Genomic DNA, 21,691 nt, shown 5'->3' with positions numbered 1-21,691 from the left:
GCACCCCAGAAAGATTATTTTTTAAAATGACATTCTCTGAAGATTATTCTAAAAGTCAAACTCTGAAACATAATGATCATCACAGAAATAAATTAATGTTCTAAGATTTATATGTTCTTAAAGGGGAAAACAATTAGGTTTTATAAATTCTAATAAATAAGTATCTTGTTACAGTATTAAATCTCTTTGACTTATCATGTATTACCTGCTAAGCAACTAAAATACCAGCAAATTCCCTGAAAACTTTTAGGGACTATACACCATGGGGTAGTCTTAAAAGGTCCCCAAATCCTTTGATACTTCCTCTCTGCAAGAAGTGGAACTCAATTCCCTTCTCCTTAAGTGTTGACTGTACCAAGTGACTTGTCTTTAATGAATAAGACAAAGTAGAAGCACCAGCATACAACTTTGCTGGCTAGGTCACAAAGTGCACTGGGACCTCCTCCTTGCTCTCTCTTGGATAGCTCACTCCAAGGGAAACGGACTGCCATGTTGTGAAAACATTCAAGCAGCCACTGAGGAGGCCACACAAGAAATTGAAGGACATCCTGCCAAAAGTCATTTGCATGAGCCACCCTGACAGATCCTCTGGTTCCAATCAAGCCTTTAAGCTGACTGCAGCCCTTACCAACATCCTAACTGCAACTGACCAGGAGACCCTGAGCCAGAACCACGTAGCTAAGCTGCTCCCAAATCCCTAACCACTAAGTTTTGCGATCACTTGTTACACAGCAAGAGATAACGAATAGGAACAGAAAGAATAAACTACCTTATAAAGTTCCTTCTCATCCTTTTCGGTCTTCAATTGACATTCCAGTTGTTCTCTTTCACACTGTGTCTTCCTGAGTTTATCCTTTAAACTGAATTAAAGTAACATTAATACAGACCCAAAAAAACCTTCTTTAAAACACTTTTGGAACATAAAGTTATTTTTTAAAACCGTCAGAAATACCTGTCTAATTCAGTTTCTTTTTCGATCGCTTTATGTGTCACTGACACAATATCTTCCTCAAGCTGGAGAGCTTTGGACGTAGCATCATTGTATCTCTTCTTAAACTCTTCATTTTCTGTTCTTAAACTTTGTGATACTTCAACAAGACCCTTAGAAACAACAAGGAGTATTTTGGGAAACGTAATTTCTATGACAAATTTGCAAATCTTTAAGAAATCTATGTATTCTTAAATTGTTAATCCCACATTTGTCCCCTCTAAAGTTTATAAACTAGATTAAAAACTAAACCTGAAACTGAAATATACATTCAACTTTATATATACCAAATGAAACAATTATTAATTTCCTTTCCAGACTTCTCAACCAATTGTTGATTTCACAAACTTCTCCACCAGAGGGCAGGCAACAAAAAATGAGAGAAAACATTTTAAACTGGTCACTTTCATTTTTGACATCCTGTTTTTCAATGCTACTCCAGTGACATATCAGGTTTCAAATGATACTACCAAGATTAACAACTTATTACAGCACAGATCGATAAGTGCCACTGATAATTATACCAAAGCACTAAGTTAAGATACATGTCGAAAGCAAGGTTCCTAATGATCCTGCCACTGTGGCTCAGAGGCCTGAACAAATACTCAAAGAAACTGAAATACAAAAGTAGTAAATGCAGTTAAAAAAAAAAAAAATTACTTCTATTTAAAATAGAATATTCCACTTTGGACAAATAATTTAAAAGTTTAAAAAAATTTTAACACATCAAGACATTTAACTTATAAGAACTTGGTCAAGCTCCTAGCTAAGCCCAATTTATGTCTGTAAAATGAAGATAATAAAGCCTCTTCTCCCTCACTTTATAAAATCATGAGAATCAAATGTATCAGTGCATATGAAAGTACTGTTATGGAAAACTATACCTCAAAGAACGGATAAAACAAACTGGTTTTGTTAAAAAATACTTTTAAAACTTTCCACATATAAAAGTACCACCCATCTAGGCAACAGCAGAAGCTAAAGGAAAGCACCAGTCTTACAATTTATTTTATTTATTTTTTAATTTTTTTTTAACGTTTATTTATTTTTGAGACAGAGAGAGACAGAGCATGAACAGGGGAGGGGCAGAGAGAGAGGGGGACACAGAATCTGAAACAGGCTCCAGGCTCTGAGCCATCAGCACAGAGCCCGACGCGGGGCTGGAACTCACGGACCATGAGATCCTGACCTGAGCCGAAGTCGGCCGCTCAACCAACTGAGCCACCCAGGCGCCCCCAGTCTTACAATTTAAATGTAACAAATGTTATACAGTATTTACAAACAACTTTTTCATAAAGTCAGCCAAATTTTTTACTTATAAGGGAAATACCACTTTAAATATATCACTAAAATATAAAAATTGCTCCAGCCCCATACTGGGTGTAGAGATTACTTAAGAATATGAAAATTGCTATGTTGCATCTTCATTAAAAAGCTCATCACAATAATGGTCAGATACACTCTCTTGGTTTTATTTTTGCTCAAAGCAAATGTTTGTTTACTGAATCTGCAACATTAACTAAAGACTGTCATACAAAAAAACTAAATGCTTGTCTGATTCCAATGACCACAGAAAGCAAATAATATTTATTCCCTCTGCTGTAAACTGTCAATATCCAAGGATTCTTGCAAAATCTGACACATTTTTCATTTATTTGTCTTGCTCATTTATAAAGATAGCCAGAGAGGTTTCTAATAGCTGTGTTTTGTTTTCTTTTTTTTAATTTTGTATTGCTGGTTTTACCAAATGCTCTTTTTGCACAGTAAATAGCTTACAGATTTAATCTAGGTATTTCTTCCTAAAACAAAGATTAGATTGCCTAAAAGCAAAAACTAGTTTCTGAATCTGTAACTAATGAAGTTCTATATCAGGTAAACAGTATTCTAAAAAATGTATGGGCCAAGAATCAGAAGATTCATAAGCAACTAAATGCAAAATATTAACTAACTGCTTTACCTATGAGCTAAGTTAACTCTACAGTGAGTCACAAATTAATTCTAATGTAACTTGAAGAGTCTTAACATCTTTCTCCAGTACCCATTAAAGCACCTAATAGCTTCTCAGCATCCATACCGATTTTCTAATGGCATGAAAATGCTTGAGATTCTTTTTCAGGCCTCTAGTTCCCATGTTTGAGTGAAGCATATAGCATCTCAATATGGCTAGGTCCTTCTTAGCATGAAAATGACATTAAAGTCTGTAGTAGTACACACAAACTAAAACTCCTGCTTTCTTTCAAAAACCAACTTTTTAAAAAAGAATTTAGAACACAATCTTTGAAAAGCACTTGAAATTTAAGATAAATATTCAGTCAATATTTGCAAATCATGCCCCAAAACATAATTCTAATATTAAAGTAAAACTTAAACAGATTAAGTCTGCTACACTGTGTACCAAGATAAGAACAATTACAACAATGGAGACAAAAGGAGATTAAGGGATTTGGACATTTCAAATTCATGTAGCCGACTTCATCCCCTCCTCTGAGATTAAAGAATCCCTGCTACCACGAGCCACTATTAGCAATTCCTTCAAGTCAACTCTCAAATATGAACCAGATAAAAATAAATAAATAAGTAAGCCAGCCACTTGGGTGGCTAAGCACACACTAAAAAAATCTGAAGTAACAGAACACACTTATTCTCATGTTTAAAAAAACACCAAATTCTGATTTCAAATGAATACAATCTGAAAAAAAACAGATATAATATTAGGACAACTGGGGTGCCTGGGTAGCTCAGTGGGTTGATTTTGGCTCGGGTCATGATCTCACCATCATGGGATCGAGTCCAACATAGGGCTCCAGACTGAGCTTGGGGCCTGCTTGGGATTCTCGCTCCCTCTCTGCCTCTCTTCCCCCCTCAAAATAAATAAATATTATCATGGACAACTATTTCGAAAAAGTATTCTGGATTCAAATGTATACAGTGGTAAAATTTAGTAAATTAGTACCTGAATGCTCTAAACAGCAAATTATTGGCAAATGGATTATGTTATTGGGGCCCTTGGGTGGCTCAGTTGGTTAAGCATCTGACTTCAGCTCAGGTGTTGATCTCAAGGTTCATGAGTTTGAGCCCCACATCAGGCTCTGCAAGGACAGCAGGCAGCCTGCTTTGGATTCTCTTTTCTCTTTCTCTCTCTCGCCCTTCCCCCACTTATGCTCGCTCTCTCAAAAATAAACATTTTAAAGGATTATGTTTTTTATGGAAATTGTTAGATTTTAAAATGAACCTTACTCATCTGACTTAATCTGGCTTTTCTCAAACACTCTGCTTCCTGAAATCAACTAAAACACTGAGCTATATACAGTTATCTGCATAGAATAGAAGTGCATCTTCTCTGGTTTCTAGAAACATACCAAAGATATAATTAACAATGTTCAATAACATCTTCACGGCATTAAAATGACAGGATAAAAGACAAAATAAATAATAATTAGGCAATTCCTCTTTCATTAACACTGCCCCCATAAATACAACCTGTTCAGGTTACAGTTGGGTTATTTGTTTTTGTAAACTAATCTGAAATAAGTTATTTTAGCATGTTTATTTCAGTTTATTTTTTATTTTTGTTTTAGAGAGAGTGCTAGCAGGGGAGAAGGGCAGAGGAGAGAGAGAATCTTAAGCAGGCTCCATGCTGAGCTCAGAGCCCAACAGAGGGCTCGATCCCATGACCCTGGGATCATGACCTGAGCCAAAATCAAGAGTCAATGCCCAACCGACTGAGCCACCTAGGCGCCCTCCAGTTTATTTTAGATCTCTTAATTAAAATATCTTTAAAAGTTAAAAATTCATATAATCTCTTCGGTAACAAATTTATCTTAAGAAAAACTTACACTTTATTTGAGGAGCAACAACAAATTCACTTAAAAAAATCTGCATCAAGAATAACTATTCTTCTTTTCCAAGAAGACTACTTCTGTCGAAAATCCACTAAGAGCAAATACACTTATATTCTACCTTTATAATACCAGATTCAAAGGATTAAATTTTTTGGTTAGAGCTAAAAGGGAAGCTAGCCTACAAATAAATTTATTGTTTAAGTTATTTCCTGAACACATATACATCCCACAGACAAGTAATTTTTAATTTTTTTAACATTCTATTTTTTGAGAGACAAAGAGGGACAGAGCATGAGCAGGGGAGCGGCAGAGAGAGAGGGACACACAGAATCTGAAGCAGGCCCCAGGTTCTGAGCTGTCAGCACAGAGCCCAATGCAGGGCTTAAACCCACAAACGCAAGATCATAACCTAAGCCGAAGTCAGACAGTCAACTGACTGAGCCAACCGGGCACCCCATCCACAGACAAATAATTTTTAAATTAGATTTCATGTGTATTTATTAATAAGGGAATATGAAAAAAAAATAGGACAGTATAATTTTACTTACACTGTCTTTTAATGAAACTGAATGATTTCTGTGTATTCCATTATAATGCTTGTTACACATGGATATGTAACATATTTACACACAGATCAATGGAACAGAATAAAGAAAAGAGAAATAAACCAATGCATATATGGTCAATTAATTCACGGAAAAGGAGCCAAGAATATACAACGGGGAAAAAACAATCTCTTCTCTAAATGCTGTTGGGAAAAGTGGACAGCTACATGCCAAAGAATGAAACTGAACTACCTTACACCACATACAACAAATCAACTCAAAGACTTAAGACCTGAAACCATGAAACTCCGAGAAAGAAGCTCCTTGACACTGGTCTTAGAATTTTCTGAATTTGACACCAAAAGTGAAAAATAAAGAAGTGGACTACAGCAAACTAAAAGGCTTCTGCACAACAAATCAAATTATCAAAATGAAAGCGACTCCCAGGGCGCCTGGGTGGCTCAGTCAGTTGAGCGTCCAACTCCGGCTCAGGTCGTGATCTCGCAGTCTGCGAGTTTGAGCCCCGTGTCGGGCTCTGTGCTGACAGCTCAGAGCCTAGAGCCTGTTTCAGATTCTGTGTCTCCCTCTCTCTCTGACCCTCCCCCGTTCATGCTCTCTGTCTCAAAAATAAATAAACATTAAAAAAATATATTAAAAAAAAAATAAATAAGAAGTGACTTCCAAAATGGGAGAAAATATTTGCAAATCAACCATGTGGTAAGGGCTTACTATCCACAATTATTTTAAAAATCATACCAAAAAATACGCTGAAGTGCATCTTATATTATCAACATTCAAGTTAAGAATATATTTTATGGTGGGGTGCCTGGGTGACTCAGTCAATTAAGTGTTCGACTTCAGCTCAGGTCATGATCTCACAGTTCATGGGTTCGAGCCCCGCATGATTCTGTGCTGACAGCTCAGGGCCTAGAGCCTGCTTCAGATTCTGTGTCTTCCTCTCTCTCTTTCAAAAATAAACATTAAAAAAAAAAAAAAAGTATCTTATTAAAAAAACTCAATTCATAGTTTAGGCTCCAAAAGAAAACTACAAAACTTAAAGCCAGTTTGTTTTAGCCCTATTTGAAAAACAAGACTCATTATTATCATTTGGTTTCCTGAGCCTCAGTTTTTAATCTTCTAATTTTCAAATACATAATGAATATACCTACAAACTATTCATTTTTTTAATTTTTTAAAATGTTTTTTCATTTATTTGTGAGAGAAAGAGCACATACATGCGTAAGCAGGGGAGGGGCCGAGAAAGAAAGAGAGACTCTGAGGCAGACTCCAGGCTCTGAGCTTTCAGCACAGAGCCCGACACAGGGCTTGAACTTGTGAACCACCAGATCATGACCTCAGCCAAAGTCGGCTGCTTAACTGACTTGAGCCACCCAGGCGTCCTGAAACTGCTCATTTTTATGTAAGTCTAAAAAATGTAAGGTTAGGGTAAAAAAAGACTAATCAATACAACGGAATCTTACTTGACAATAAAATGAAATAAAGTACTGATAATTATTATACTATGGATGGGCCTTGAAAACATTATGCTAAGTGAAAGAAACCAGTCACAAAAGGCCACACATGATTCCATTTGTATGCAATGCCCAAAATACACAAATCCACAGAGAAAGAAATTTAGTTTAGTGGTTGCCTGAGACTGAGGGGAAAGGAAATAGAGAATGACCACCAACAGGTAACAGGTTTCTTCTGGGGTGATGAAAGTGTGCTAAAATTAGGTTATGGAAATGACTGCATAATTCTATACATGTAATAAAAACCACTGAACTGTCTATTGTAAAGTGTTGGACTTTATGGTATGCCAGTTATAAATCACATTTCAATAAAGCTGTTTTTAAAAAAAGATCAATTAGATAAGCTCAAATCTTTAGTCCTTTCAGGCAAAAGTATAGAGCGTCATTAAGAGTACTAGAAGGAGACACATAGCCTACCTCTACCACTTTACAAACTGTTCAATCTTAGGCAGGTTAAGTAACACCTCTGTGCTATCTTTGTAAAATTCCTACGTAACAATGCCCACTTTATAGGATTAAATGAGTTAACGTAAGTAAACACTAGGAACTGCACCTGGCTTGCATTAAGTATAATGACTTATTTTTATTAATCAGCCTATTATAGGAGAGAAAAATCTACACTTAGAGGTGAATTAGAAATGAATGTAAAAATTATCCTTAATTATGAAAATAATTACTTTTTAAATCTAGGGTACCCATGAATGACAGAACATATACAGATCACATTAAAATACAGGTGAAATATAATATGTATTTTATAATTATTTATAGATGTTAGTTGGTTTCAGTTTTAATCTACTTTGTAATCCTAATTTATTCCTTTAAGCAGCCAATTACACAAAATAATCTAAAACATAATTAAACATAACATTTAAGCCAATCTGTTTTTTTTAACGTTTTTTTTTTTTTTTTTTTTTTTTTTATTTATTTTTGGGACAGAGAGAGACAGAGCATGAACAGGGGAGGGGCAGAGAGAGAGGGAGACACAGAATCGGAAACAGGCTCCAGGCTCCGAGCCATCAGCCCAGAGCCTGACGCGGGGCTCGAACTCACGGACCGCGAGATCGTGACCTGGCTGAAGTCGGACGCTTAACCGACTGCGCCACCCAGGCGCCCCTAAGCCAATCTGTTTTTGATAACCTTAACACATCCAATTCTTTTAATTTACAAAATAGGAGTGTTTCTATTGGCATTTTACAATGAAAAAAGTCAGTATTTGTAAAAGATGAAAGTTTTTATTTTATAAACATTTAACTCAGTATTTGTCAGGTATTGAATGGCTAACAAGCTAATCTTATTTTATAAAACAATGAAAACACAATTTCTTCTATCATGAAGAAACTGAAGGGTGCTACAGATCATTCTGTTCCATACTGTCCATTCTAAAATTTTAAGTGAAATTGTAGATGATACATCATAATAGCCCTTCAGATATTCAGCAGTACACACACCCAGGACCTCAAAGAGAAAACATTTAGAAGACAATTCTTAACAAGCATCAAGATTGTTTTTTAGAATTCACACCACAAAAGAGATTTAAAACAAGTGCCAAGAAATGTCATGGATTTTATAAGCCACCCAACTAAGGCAAGTGACTTCTAGCTGCCCAGCAGGCCTGCCTGATTAGAGGAAGACTGATTCCGGAGGTGAAAAAAAAAAAATTCATTAAAAAGCCCCGTGATTAGAAAAGAAAAGGAACTATTTTCCCCTGCAAGCCCGTTATTTCATCCCCAGAAATAAACAGGCAATTGCCAACATATGACTAAGACATTTTTTTCAACATTATATAAGTATCATTTCTAGAATCTGAGGAAAATGGCATGGATTTCATATTTAGATTTTATTCACATTTTGGTTCTTTCTTTAGATCATCATTATGAAAACTAGTAAAATAATAGCTACATGTAGTGAGAATCTATTATGTAACAAACACCGTTCTAGGTCTTTTTAATTACCATTTTCATAGTATAGAATATCATTAAAAAAAAATATATCACTTCTACCTGTTTCATCTTCCCAGAGTACAATACCAACACAAGAATAGTAGTAGGGAAGAAGTCCCCTCCAAGATTAGTGTCTGTCATCAAGACTTATGAGTTGCCATAAAAACTTCTGAAGACCTCTTCTGGATACAAGAGCCACAATCTCCTACAAATTTTATTTTGCTTCATTAATCCCCTGCCCTCAATCTACCACTTTCTCAATCTAAGTATGTCAGAATAAGCTCTCTTATAATAGTCTTATCTGTAGCGCTTAACCCTCGTCATGTGGACAGCATTAACTCTCAGCTAATACTCAACTGAACCAGAGGCATGACTTGATGCACATGAGTAATCTCACACAATTGAAAGCCTACCATTCCACCATTCCTATTCTTCCAATCATCCATTCTTCCCTTGGATTTCAAGTTGATCAGATTTGAAACCTCAAAGGCCACATTTCAGGGCATTTTTGATCTTATGGGCCAAGTACATGCTGTGATGGGCCATTTTCATGAATATCATCTTCTATCTCACTTCCACCCCTCTAATTTGTTGTAATTGAGTGAAAGAAAAAAAGATCGGCATTCCACTTTGGAAAACCGACAAACCCAGGCACAAACGAAATAAACACGTAAAGAATAGAGAGAAAAGAATAAGAACTATACAAAACAGCCAGGGAGTTAAAATAACTGGATACATAATTTAGCTGAAATGTCCTAACAATCAAGGTAGGCACATTTGGTATCTTATCATATTTTAATTCAGTATACCTGCTTTTACTGCAAGAGACTAATAGTAAAATTGGGGGAATAACTGCTTATTTTAAACTAAAAAGGCAAATGGTAATAACAGAGACATTACAGATATCTAAAGGAAGAGTTAGAATTGTACACATTGTTTGATAGGTCACCCTCTAACTCAAAAGAATACTCTTCAAACAACTACAAGTCAAGAGAAAGTTTTTCAGAATTTAAGCCCTATTTCTGTATCATCTCTGTTCAGGTGTGCAATTTACAACTACTCTACTGGAGTATAAAAATTATTGAAAATCATTGTACTGTTGGTTCAAGTAATAATTAACTGCTCTAGGCCTTGTTGGACAAGAGAATGGAACACATCCCATCTTTAGGGTCAATCATGTCAAAAGACATAAGAATATCCAACTAGTTGTGAGACTGTGATATGTATCATCGCAATCTGTGTTTGGAAAACTAACCAATTACTTTTCTTATGAAAATAACAGGTCAATGACCAGGTGATTGCTTTTTATTTTCAACTATTAAGTTATATCATTTTTTTTTAATGTTTATTTTGAGAGACAGAAAGACAAAGAGTGAGCAGAGAGGGGAGAGAGAGAATTCCAAGCAGGATCCACACTGTCAGCACAGAGCCCGATGTGAGGCTCAAACTCACGAACCTTGAGATCGTGACCTGAGCTGAAATCAAGAGTCAGATGCTCAGCTGAGCACAACTGAGCCACCCTAAATTAAATCCATTTGCATCTCTAATGAAACTACACTGTTTTATACTTATACTTCTTTTTCTTACCTCAAGAAATTGTGCCAATTTTAATTATGTGGTTTTTTTTTTTAGGATAATTTATAGCATTGCTCACATCAAAGATTTCAAAATTTTGCCTAATACTACATTTCATTGAATTCCACTTTTTGGAAAAGTAACTTTAACTATTTTGTTCTATTCTCCCCTTAATCAGCATTTATCACTCCTAATTATATTTCCAACCGCCCCCCCCCAAATACTGATCAATTATTTTACAATTAGATATAAATCATATAGAAACAGTTGTCAGTTGGGGCACCTGGGTGGCTCAGTTGGTTAAGCATCCAACTCTTGATCTCAGTTCAGGTTGCAACTTCGTGCAGGTGGGACTGAACCCCACGTCAAGCTCTACACTGAGCCTGGGGATTCTCTCTCCCCCTCTCCCTACTCACATGCTCTCTTTCTCTGTCAAAATAAACAAACATTAAAAAACAAAACAAAAAACACAGTGGGGTGCCTGGGTCGCTCAGTCGGTAACCAACTGCAGCTCAGGTCATGATCTCAAGTTCATGAGTCTGAGCCCCACATGGGCACTCTGTGCTGACAGCTCAAATCCCGGAGCCTGCTTCAGATTCTGTGTCTCCTTCTCTCTCTCTGTCCCTTCCCTGCTTGTGTGCTCTCTCAGAAATAATAAATGAATAAACTTACAAAACAAAAAAACAGTTCTCAGGAACCACCTCATCAAGCCTGGTACCAAAAAAAGCTAAAAGTATTCTAAACATTTATAACATAAAAGAAGCTGTGGAAGAAAACTGACAGGAACAGACCTATTCTCCTCTAAGTATGTATCTAAATGCTGTTTTTTTTTTTTTAAACACTTTAACTGGTTTAAGTTCTTGAAAAAGTGGAGTTTCAAGCAATATACTATCAACTCCAAACAGTGACATAAAACACAACTAACCTTATGCTCTGCTTGCAGCTGGTCACATCTCTCTTTCTCATGGTTAAGCTCTCTTTCCATTCTTCCAACTTGTTCTCGAAGTTGTGTTGTATCTTTTTCCAGGACAGCAATTAACTTTAATAGTTCTTCTTTTTCTTTCATGGTTTTCTCAATTTTCAACTATAAAACAAAAAACTCACATTGATTTTTTATAATCCTAAAATGTGATTAGTTGTTTTCCATCTCAAAAAAATAGTAAAGAAATGCACAAAAAGAACTTTTACAGATGATTTACTTCATGAATCATACATGTAAATAAAAACTCATAAATCAAATTTAAACCTTCTTTGGGCAAAAAAGGAAACATTAAAAGGTATAAAATCAATAAACTTTATTATGAAGTTGCCTGCTAATCAATTTTCAAATTAGTACCAAAAATAGGGCATATTAAGTTTTCTAAGTGACTTAATTCTGGGTTTTTCCTGAGTATTTATCAAGAAGAAAATGTATACCACTTTTTATTTAAATTCAAGTTAGTTAACATACAGTACAGTCTTAGCTTTAGTAGAACCCAGTGACTCATCTCTTATATATGACACACAGTGCTCATCCCCCAAAAGGTGCCCTCCTTAATGCCCATCAACCATTTAACCCACCCACCCCCCTAACCAGCAACCCTCAGTTTGTTCTCTGTATTTAAGTGTCTCTTTATGGTTTACCTCCCTCTGTTTTTATCTTATTTTTCCTTCCCTTCCTCTATGTTCATCTGTTGAGTTTCTCAAATTCTACATGAGTGAAATCACATATCTATTTCATAACTCTTCTTAAATGTAAAGCTAGGAGAGATCTTTGAATGTACTAAGAACTCCCTTGTGTGTTATAGAAGACCATCACCTATGGCATTACTCTTAAAACTTTTGGTACTAAGGAGTAACAGCTGCTCTATTTAGCTAAATTAAAACAAACTTAAAAAAACTGCAAATTTTAGGACAAAAATGCAGATTGTAACAATAAATTACATAATTGATTTTGGGGGGCACACTAACAGTAACTCAATTCAGCAAAACCTCCAATATTCTAAAATTACTAATTAAAGGACCTAAAATAGTAGTAAATAAAATAGTTAACTTTTCTCTTACAACAAACAGTCCTTGATTCAAATGGGAATAATGAAGACTCAGAGGGAAAATTTTGCAAAGGAGGCATCATACATTTAGCGAAAATAAAGTTTTCTCCTGGTACACTAAATTGTTTCTCCGGGGTCATGGAATCAAACTGATTAAACTCTAAAATGGGTCTTGTGAAAGTTGGAAGAGCAGCAAATTTTTAGAATGACCCTTCTACCTCTTCCATCAGACCAAATGAAAATAACAGCAATCAAATGCCCTCAAAAAAGAAAAGTTTATTTATTCACTAAACTTCCTTTATACCTTATATTCTGAAAACCAATTCTTGGCTCTAAATTTTCTGGCAGCTTAAAAGTGAAAACGTATCTTGACATGGTGCAACAGAAACATTATGAAAGAACCAATTTTCCCAGTGATACACTTAACTGGCATATACTTTTTGAAAAGTTTACTGAATGTTACATAGAAATTTTAAAAAGGAATTCAAATTAGATAAAAATGTATACAAGTCTAATTCCTGCCTCCAATTTTGTATCTGAAATCTTCCAAGCACACAAAATAGTGAAAATTTTATAACTGACACCCATCACCTAAATTCACTGATTATTAATATTTCACCATGTTTAACTCCATCTCCCTTTATCACTTGCTTATGTTTTTGTTTTTTGTTACAACCATTTGAAATTGCAGACATTTCACCCCTAAGTACTCAGAGCAAGCATCTCCTAAAGACAGTCTCCTTTTCAACTACCACTATCATAAATAAGAAAATTAATAATTTTATAACATCCAATAGATAGATATTTGGGGAATAATGGAAGATATATAACTATGACCTATTTTTTAAAAAATCGAAACTTCAATCAAGGTTCACCTGTTAAATTAACACAAGACATAATCCTTCAATGTCAACAGTGCCACAAATAATATCTCATATATTTGTACTATTTTTGTGTAGTTTTAGATAAAACCATTAAAGATTTTGATGAATGTGGAAATTTAAAATATTTATCAAAAAAATTGGGTCAGATATAAAAATATTTTATCTCAGCATTTAAGAGGCAGAAATTTCAATTTTCTTTATCAAGTACCCCTTATGAGTAGGAAAAAGTGGAATAAGTTGTGCGACATCCCAATTAACTTAGAGAAGGAACATAAGAGAGACACCGATGCCTGAATGTCTGTTTTTCTGCTGGACATCCTGAAATCAGGGTGGTCTAACAAGTATTCAAAAAGCTGCAATATAAACACTAACTGCATTCTTTTTAAGAGCTGGGCTTGTTTCAGCATCTTTGACTAGCATTCAAATACCAGGCTAAAAACCTTGATCATCAGGCGGCTGTCACCACAAAATGTTTCAGTCACCCTATAAAAGTTACATTTCTTTATTTAAGATAAGAAAGGAATTTCTGGAAGGGAAAGGGAAGATATGAAGAATTCACAATAAAAAATGGTTCCTTCAGTTTGACTATCTAATGAAAGTACTGTATCTATGACCTGTTGTGTTTTTTCTCTAGCCTCAATTTTTGAAGATAAGGATATAAAATCAATAAAATAAAATCAAAGGCATAAAATATTTACATATAAAAAAATATCCATCTGGGGCACTTGGGTGGCTCAGTTGGTTAAGCATCTGACTCTTGGTTTCAGTTCAGCTCATGATCTCACAATTTGTGGGTTCGAGCCCCATGTCAGACTCTGCGCTGATAGTTCAGAGCCTGCTTCAGATTCTCTTTCTTCCCCCTCCCTCATGTGGTCTTTCTCTCTCTCTCAAAATAAACAAACTTTAAAAATCCACCTGACTATAAAGAAAAAGCAATGACCTGCCGGATTAAACATGAATGTAAATTAACCAAAAATACATAGCGAACCAACTAAATAAGCCGTTTTTCAGAAATTCAAATGTAACATTCTAGTTTCTTAGATTTTAAAGATACTGAAAAATATCTTAAAATAAGAATGTTGTTCTATTTTCTCCTTCAATAATTACTAAAATTTAAGACGTAAGACATTAGACCATCTGCACAGTAAATTTCTATTAGAGCCAATGCGATGACTCCCAAATAGTCAATTAAAAGAATGTAAGAAGGCTTTCACCTTCTCTCTTTAAATTATGGTTAATCCAGGCTACTTACTTGATAAAATGAACACGGAAATCATTCTAAAAATGCTCAACCTAAACTAAGAGACAGGGATATTCCCTGATTCACCCTTCCATAGTGAAATCAATAGCTGACAGGAAGATTTTTAAAGTATTCCAAAAACAACACTCTAAGTTTATTATTTTAGTTAATAACCATTTGATTTTCAGGTTATTCTTTTAAATTCTTTAAATGCCAACATGAGCCCTGTTCTTAAATTATCTATAAATCACTATCTCACTGTTGGTACTAACCTCAAGAAGACCAGCTTTTGTGGTCACCACCAACATGTCAGAATTTCCTTCATCTTCCATAGTAAGTAACTCTTCAACTGGAGAAGAAGCCCGAAACTGGAAAGGTGTACTTGCTCCACGAATTTCACCCTTATGGGTAACATAACAGAACTGATAAAATTCTCCATCATCATTTGGAAGGTAATATCCTAAAAGAAAATTAATAAAAAAATTGATTAACTTTCCTATTATGAAATTAATGGGTTTTTTCCCCCCCCATTTAACACACCTTGCCATCTCTGCTCATTCCTGACCCTGTTTAGGTTGCGGGTGGGAATATATCACATAAAGAAATCTTCCCTCAAATTTGACATTCATTCCATGAAAAGAAAGATACTGAACGGAAGGAATGTGCTGTACATGAATTGTATAAAAGAAAGGAAGATGAAGTCCACTTTTGCAGAATAAAAAATAACCTTTGGAATCACACAGCTCTATTCAGCTGTACTACTAGCCATTGTAACTCAACCTCCCTGAGTCCCAGTTTCTTATCTGTAAAACAGCTATGAAGCCATCTACCTCAGAATTACAATCTATAACATATTTACACCATCTAGCCCATTATCTGATGAATATGTTTGATATTTGTTCCTTCTTCCTTCGTCTCAACTGTTACCCCCTTTTAAGATTTGCTGGATTATCCCTGCTCAAAATTAAACTTCACCTCTTCTTCTCCAAAGCTCCACAGTTAAAATACATACATACATACCTACCACACTCCATAGTACTTTCAATTACCTTGCTTTATATCCTATCAAGAACTCAGAAATACTGAGGGCAAATATATAATATATATAAAAATTCTAGCATCCCCCACAATGACTTTTTAAGAAGGAAGCATTCAGTGGTGGTGAAATGACTACACAAAGATCAAATACATTCACCTTATCTTGAATATTCATAACTACCCAGAAATTTGTAATCACTACATCTAGTCTTTCATAACTTGAAATTTTCAACCTCATTATTATATCTACTTCACTTGATTTCCTTCTTTAAAAAAATATTTAACTTTCTTCCTAAGCAAAAAGAGAGAGGATCAGAGAAAATACAAGAAAAGCCTGGGACAACTTGTGGTGCTTGCAAGAAAGAAGTTCCCAAAAAAGAATTCAAAGTGGCAGGGGGTGGAGGGAATGTCAAAAAACACAGGAGCCCACCTGATGGAGCTCCCAATGGCCAAAGAAAGCTAGAATAATTTGCACAACAAAAAAGGATAGTATTAGATTTTATTCCATAGAAAAAAATAAATACCTATGAGCTTATGGGGAAAGAGACAACTACTCAACATAGTAATTCCAACTAGTAAACGTCCAAGGAATGAGCATAGAAAAGCACCATTAGTGAAACACAATAAAAATTGTTGCAAGCTAGGGACTCCTGGGTGGCTCAGTTGGTTAAGTGCCAGACTCTTGGTTCCAGCTCATGTCATGGTCTCACGGTTTGTGGGTTCGAGCCCTGCATCCAGCTGTCTCAGCTGACAGCACAGAGTCTGCTTGAAAATTCTCTCTCTGCCCCTCCCCTGCTTGAACACACTCACTCTCACTCTCTCTCTCTCAAAAACATAAACACACATGAAAAAAAAATTTTTTTTAATTGTTATAGGCAAGATCTTACTGATACTAAAATTAGAGGGTGAAAATTTGAGGAAAAACAAGGTATTTCCTTAGTCTCAAACTAACTCCCCCATAGTATTCATTAATTACAAAAGGAAAAATACTGGGGCGCCTGGGTGGCGCAGTCGGTTAAGCGTCCGACTTCAGCCAGGTCACGATCTCGCAGTCTGTGAGTTCGAGCCCCGCGTCGGGCTCTGGGCTGATGGCTCAGAGCCTGGAGCCTGTTTCCGATTCTGTGTCTCCCTCTCTCTCTGCCCCTTCCCCGCTCATGCTCTGTCTCTCTCTGTCCCAAAAATAAATAAACGTTGAAAAAAAAAAGGAAAAATACTAACTTTACAGTAGAGAAACCCAGCAGATACCAAGTGATCAAGATTAACAACACCAGGGCCACCTGGGTGGCTCAGTCAGTTAATCATCCAACTTCAGCTCATGATCTCAAGGCTCGTGAGTTTGAGCCCCGCATCAGGCTGTGCGCTGACAGCTCAGAGCCTGGAGCCTGCTTCAGATTCTGAGTCTCCCTCTCTCTCTCTAAAATGAATAAACGTTTTTAAAAAAAATTCTTTTTTTAAATTAAAAAAAAGATTAACATCACCAGGAATGAGAGAGGAACATCAAGTACTCCCTGATACAACGCACTTAAGAGTGACTATAAAACAGCACTTGTACGATATTCTTCCTAAAAATGTATACCCTTAATCTAATCATGAAAAAACACTACCACACAGAAGTGCCTGGGTGGCTCAGTCAGTTCAGTGTCCTACTCTTGATTTTTAGCTCAGGTCAGGATCTCACGGTTCATGAATTCCAGCTCCACATTAGGCTCTGCACTGACAGTGCGGAGCTTACTTGGGATTCTCTCTCTCCCCTCCCCCACTTGTGCACACTATCTCAAAATAAATTTTAAAAAACTTAAAAAATGTGGGGCACCTGGGTGGCTCAGTCGGTTAAGCGTCCGACTTCGGCTCAGGTCGTGATCTCGCCGTCCGTGAGTTCAAGCCCCGCATCGGGCTCTGTGCTGACAGCTCAGAGCCTGGAGCCTGTTTCAGATTTTGTGTCTCCCTCTCTCTGACCCTCCCCCATTCATGCTCTGTCTCTCTCTGTCTCAAAAATAAATAAACATTTAAAAAAAATTTTTTTCTTAAAAAAAAATGTTTTAATAAAATAAAAAATAAGATTGTAAAAGTCATGAAAGAGGACAGAATGAGGAACTGTCACAGATTGGAGGAGATAAGATAGGACAATTAAATGTAATGTGGAATTTTGGATCAGATCCAGGAACAGAAAAAAGAACACTACTGGAAACAATAAAATTTAAATAAGATTTATACTTTAGTCACTAGCAGTGCACCAATGTTAAATTCCTAATTTTTTAAATAAATGTACTATGTAAGATGTTAACATTAACGGAAGCTGGACAATGGGTATACAGAACTCCTGTGTACTATTTGTGCAACTTTACATCCAAAATTATTTCAAAATATATAGTTTAAAAATAAGGGTAGCTCTAGCAATATATTTTTAAAAGCTTTTAAAAACCCCACCCTCCTAGTATATACAACCAAATTTATTAAGCCATGGCTGAGTAACTTTGCAAATGGCCAAGAGACTTACCTAAAAAGTTTAAACAGAAAAAATATATATATAGTCTGACTAATCGGCTCTAGTATCGTGACATTAGAAATTCTATCAACTAGAGGCACCTAGATGGCTCAGTCGGTTAGGCATCCGACTCTCGGTTTTGGCTCAGGTCATGATCTCATGGTTTGAATGATCAAGCCCCACATCAGGCTCTCTGCTGACAACATGGAGCCTGCTTGGAATTCTCTCTCTCCCTGTCTCTGCCCCTTCCCCCACTTGTGCACATGTGCGTGCACATGCGGTCTCTCTCTCTCTCAAAATAAACATAAAAAAAAAAGGCATGGACCTGTTCAAAGTTTTCTCTCCCTCTCCACCACCCACCTGTGTCTGTCTCTCTCAAAATAAATAAACTTAAAAATTCTACAAACTAGATACTCAAGGTCTGATAAATCACACAAAAGTAATCCACTAAGAAATGGTTCAAATGTTGTTTGAGATACCAGATGTAGTTATTCAGAGCTGCAATTTAAAGCTATCTAGAAAAATCTCTCATTAGGTTAATAACATTGAAAAGAAAATAGGAAAGCAATCAGTTGAATTACAACAAGAGTTCATTTGGGCAAAGAATTACATTTATATATTTGTGTTAGTTGTTTTGAGTTTTGCATTTCAAGATTCTCATGACTCATTCACAAAATGAGCAAGGTCATTTTGGATTGTGCTTAAAATTTCTTCTAGCTCTAATACTCTATGACTAAGTTTTTCATGACTATCTTGACTTTATATAACAAATGAGTTTTAGGCAGGCAGAAGCTTTTATTTCTGAATTTCAAAGTAATATTTCACCTGGTGAATTTTTAAAAGCTTGGAAAACAACTGCATTTATGCTTAGCTCCCATGAAAATGCTCTTAACTAACTGGATACTTTTCTCTTTATTTACTGCTTTTTAACTTCATGGTAAACCACCAGTGAAATCATTAGTCACTGTAACAAATTCATTAAGTTAACTGAAGAAAATTAATCACATTAAAAATGACTGAACATTGAGCATTCAACTCTTGTTTTCGGCTCAGGTCATGATCTCAGTTTGTGAGATCGAGCCCCACATTGGGCTCTGGAAAGAAACTCACTCTTCAATGAAAAATAAGCAAAAAAACTTTAAAAAAAAATGTTTATATTTGAGAGAGCACAAGCAGGAGCAGCAGAGAGAGGGGCACACAGGATCCGAAGCAGGCTCTGCACTGACAGCAGCGAGCCCAATGTGCAGTACAAACTACAAGATCAAGACCTGAGCCGAAGTCTGACACTTAACCGATTGAGCCACGCAGGTACCCCAAGCAAAAATAAAAATCCTTTTAAATGCCTAGATAAAATATGTATCCTACACTCATATTTATATTCTTATGACTTTTGCTAAACAAAGACACTAATTAATTCAACTTTGGTATGTTGGACATGCCTAAGTAGACCATTACAATGGAGAACAACATTTTTAATGGCATAAAAATTAAATTAAAACATTTAATTTCATCAAGTTCTGCAGTTTTCGGTTCTTACCTTGAAATGCTAATACACAATTAACTGTTGATCCTTCTATGTAATGTTCAGGCATAGGAGACCATAAAAATGTGTAATAATCACGAGCAGTACTCCATCCAACCTAAAGGAAAATAATAAGAACACAGAGATTATAAGTAGTTTAATACTAGAGTGATATAGCATATTGTCTTTTACTGCATCCTAAAATTAAAACATGGGTTGCTGTGTTTACAAATTATTGGGTATTTTAACAAGCCTGTCAAATTTTTATGATTTTTATTAAGCTATAACAGTGTTATAAAGATCTATATAAATGGAACAGTCCAGTTTCTATTATGTATTAAAAATACAATTTGATACCCAGTTTCTCAAGGAAAATCTTAGTATGCACATGATCAAATATAACAACTCATATTTCTCTTTATAACTTCACTATACGTTAAGTTTTTAAAACTTACTATTTTAGATCTCAAATTTCAGTGTGTTTAGATTTCCTTCTCCCCATTAACATGGTAACTAAAACTTCACTAATCTCTCATATCAAGTCTTACCTGCAGCCAATTGGTAAATTTTGTAAAAAGGCATGTATTGCCCAGACATTAATATACACATATAGAAAACCTATGTCCCACCTATATCTAAAACATCTTCAACTTACAAAATGTCTATGTTACATATATCAGTCTATATTTTCTAGACAAACTGTACAGTGTTAAATACTGAGTATTAGAGATGTTTAAAACAAGTACACACATAATTCATTCTACTGTGCTTCACAAATACTACATTTGGGTTTTTTTGTTGTAGCTGTTGTTTTTACAAAGTGAACGTTTGGGATAACTGAATCAAACAAGTCTATCAGCACCATCTTTCCAACAGCATTTGCCGCTTCATAACTATCACATTTTTGGTAATTCTCACAATATTTCAAACTTTTTCATTACTATTGTATTTATTATGGTGATCTGTAAGCAGTGGTCTTCAATGTTATAATTATTTTGGAGTGTCATGAACCACACCCATATAAAATAATGAACTTAATATGTATGTTCTTTTTTTTTTTTTTTTAAATTTTTTTTTTCAACGGTTTTTATTTATTTTTTGGGGACAGAGAGAGACAGAGCATGAACGGGGAAGGGGCAGAGAGAGAGGGAGACACAGAATCGGAAACAGGCTCCAGGCTCCAAGCCATCAGCCCAGAGCCCGACGCAGGGCTCGAACTCACGGACCGCGAGATCGTGACCTGGCTGAAGTCGGACGCTTAACCGACTGCGCCACCCAGGCGCCCCTTTTTTTTTTCTTTAAATTTTTTTTTTCAACGGTTTTTATTTATTTTTTTGGGACAGAGAGAGACAGAGCATGAACGGGGAAGGGGCAGAGAGAGAGGGAGACACAGAATCGGAAACAGGCTCCAGGCTCTGAGCCATCAGCCCAGAGCCCGACGCGGAATATGTATGTTCTGACTGCTCCACCAACTGGCCCATTACTCTCTCCCTCTCCTCAGACTTCCCTATTCCCTGAGACACGATACTGAAATCAGGCCATTTAATAAACCTACAGTGGCCTTAAAGTGTTCAAGTGAAAGGAAAAGTTGCACATCTCACTCTTAAAATCAAAGAAGTGATTCAGCTTAGCAAGGATGTATGTCAAAAGCCAAGACAAGCCAAAAGCTATGTGTCTTGCACCAAACAGCCCAATTAGGAATGCAAAGGAGAAGTGGCTGGGTGGCTCAATGCGTTGAGAGTCCAACGCAGTCGTGATCTGAGGGTTCGTGAGTTCAAGCCCTGCATCGGGCTCACTGCTATCAGTACAGAGCCCACTTCGACCCTCTGTGTCTCTGTCTGTCTGTCTCTCTCTCTCTCTGCCCCTCCCCTGCTCATGCTTGCTCTCTCTCAAAAATAAAACATTAAAAAAAAAAAAAAAGGAACGCAAAGGAAAGTTCTTGAAGGACATAAAACTACTACTCCAGGGGCACCTGGGTGGCTTAGTCAGTTGAACATCCGACTTCAGCTCAGGTCATCATCTCCCACTCCTTGAGTTTGAGCCCCCATGTGGCCCTGTGCTGACAGC

At 36.1% G+C, this 21,691-nt stretch overlaps 1 protein-coding gene across 2 annotated transcripts in view; it reads right to left on the bottom strand.

Moving 5' to 3' along the window:
- Positions 1-21,691, bottom strand: part of TAX1BP1 (Tax1 binding protein 1) — a 98,078-nt gene that overhangs the window by 54,674 nt on the left and 21,713 nt on the right. For both annotated transcript variants that reach the window (XM_047097094.1, XM_047097096.1), the window contains exons 3-7: positions 19,640-19,742; positions 14,852-15,039; positions 11,351-11,509; positions 953-1,101; positions 770-860 (exon numbers count right to left, since the gene is read on the bottom strand). In XM_047097094.1, the coding sequence (XP_046953050.1) occupies positions 770-860; positions 953-1,101; positions 11,351-11,509; positions 14,852-15,039; positions 19,640-19,742 (690 nt within the window). The remainder of the gene's footprint in view (positions 1-769; positions 861-952; positions 1,102-11,350; positions 11,510-14,851; positions 15,040-19,639; positions 19,743-21,691) is intronic.

This window comes from Lynx rufus, unplaced genomic scaffold (genome assembly GCF_022079265.1).
Source record: "Lynx rufus isolate CCGP_SWC_20201006 ecotype Redwood Valley unplaced genomic scaffold, mLynRuf1.p SCAF_4, whole genome shotgun sequence".
Taxonomy (NCBI): domain Eukaryota; kingdom Metazoa; phylum Chordata; class Mammalia; order Carnivora; family Felidae; genus Lynx; species Lynx rufus.
This window is presented reverse-complemented; position numbering and strand designations above follow the sequence as displayed.